Below are 991 nucleotides of genomic sequence, written 5' to 3'. Positions count from 1 at the left end.
CCGTTTGGCCCATAAGCGCAAGCACGGGCGGTCTGGAGTCCTTTCCCGGAGGTGCTTCGCACGACCAAAAGACCCTGGTGGGTGCGGTCAGACTCTGAAGATCCTGTCGATTCCCTCGTCGAGAGCGGATGAAGGAGCCGATGATGCGCCTGGCGACATCCGTCCACGCCACAGGGTCGACCTCCTCGGCATCCTTTCGCCATATGCCCGGTCTCCAGACATCGAAAGCAGACTTCCTTGGTTCGCGCCATGTCTTTCCTCCTGGACAGGTCCGCCTTCAGGAACTTCTCACACTCTTCCGCCTTATGCTCCCCACCACAGAACGGGCAGCCCTTGGCGGCGACCACTGCCAACGCCGCCGCAGTTGATCTGATGCGATCCCCATATCTCTGTTCAGGACGCGACGGTTTCGACGAGGGCGTCCGTTGTTCCGACTTCACTGCAGGTGGTTTCGCTTCTTCTCCATTCGACTTGGCGAGCAGATTCGCCTGCCACTGAGCGAATTCCAAAAGCTTCTGCAGGTTGTCCTCTTCTTCGGCTGCATCCGGTCCGATGTTGGTGTCCCAGGCCCTTATCAACGCCGGGGGAAATTTGTCCAGCAACATCGGCATCAGGACCTCGCTTGCGGGGAGACGGCCGGCGAATGGATCTCTATCCAGAGCAGTGAGACAACGCAGATGTTTAGTCACTTCGTCCACCAGGGACTGGATGCCCCGCGCCGACATCTCGCGGCACGCTGGCTCCCTCCATAGGGCAGCCAAATGCTCGCGTATCACTTGTCTCGGTCGACCGAAACGCTTCTTCAAAATGTCCACGGCCTGGGGGTAATTCTCTGGAGTGAGCGGGATGCCTTCAATGGCGTTCCTCGCCGTCCCTTCTGTGTTGGACAACAAGTAATGAACTTGGTGGCGTTGTCCAAGTCATTCCGTTTGTGTACGTTGGCCTCGAACTGGCCCAAAATGAACGGCAATTCCTACACCTTCCCCGTTAA

At 58.0% G+C, this 991-nt stretch overlaps 1 protein-coding gene across 1 annotated transcript; it reads right to left on the bottom strand.

Moving 5' to 3' along the window:
- Positions 1–25: 25 nt before the first annotated feature.
- Positions 26–924, bottom strand: Tsp_16027 (zinc knuckle protein; the record flags this gene model as incomplete). Its single annotated transcript, XM_003368001.1, has 2 exons — positions 903–924; positions 26–877 (listed from the first exon to the last, which is right to left on the bottom strand). Coding segments are annotated over exons 1-2 (874 nt in total), but the record flags the coding sequence as incomplete, so codon positions are not given.
- Positions 925–991: the final 67 nt, after the last annotated feature.

The sequence above is a fragment of the Trichinella spiralis genome, assembly GCF_000181795.1.
Source record: "Trichinella spiralis strain ISS 195 chromosome Unknown Scfld3313, whole genome shotgun sequence".
Classification (NCBI taxonomy): domain Eukaryota; kingdom Metazoa; phylum Nematoda; class Enoplea; order Trichinellida; family Trichinellidae; genus Trichinella; species Trichinella spiralis.
Note: the sequence above shows the minus strand (reverse complement) of the source record. Positions and strands in the feature narration are given on the sequence as shown.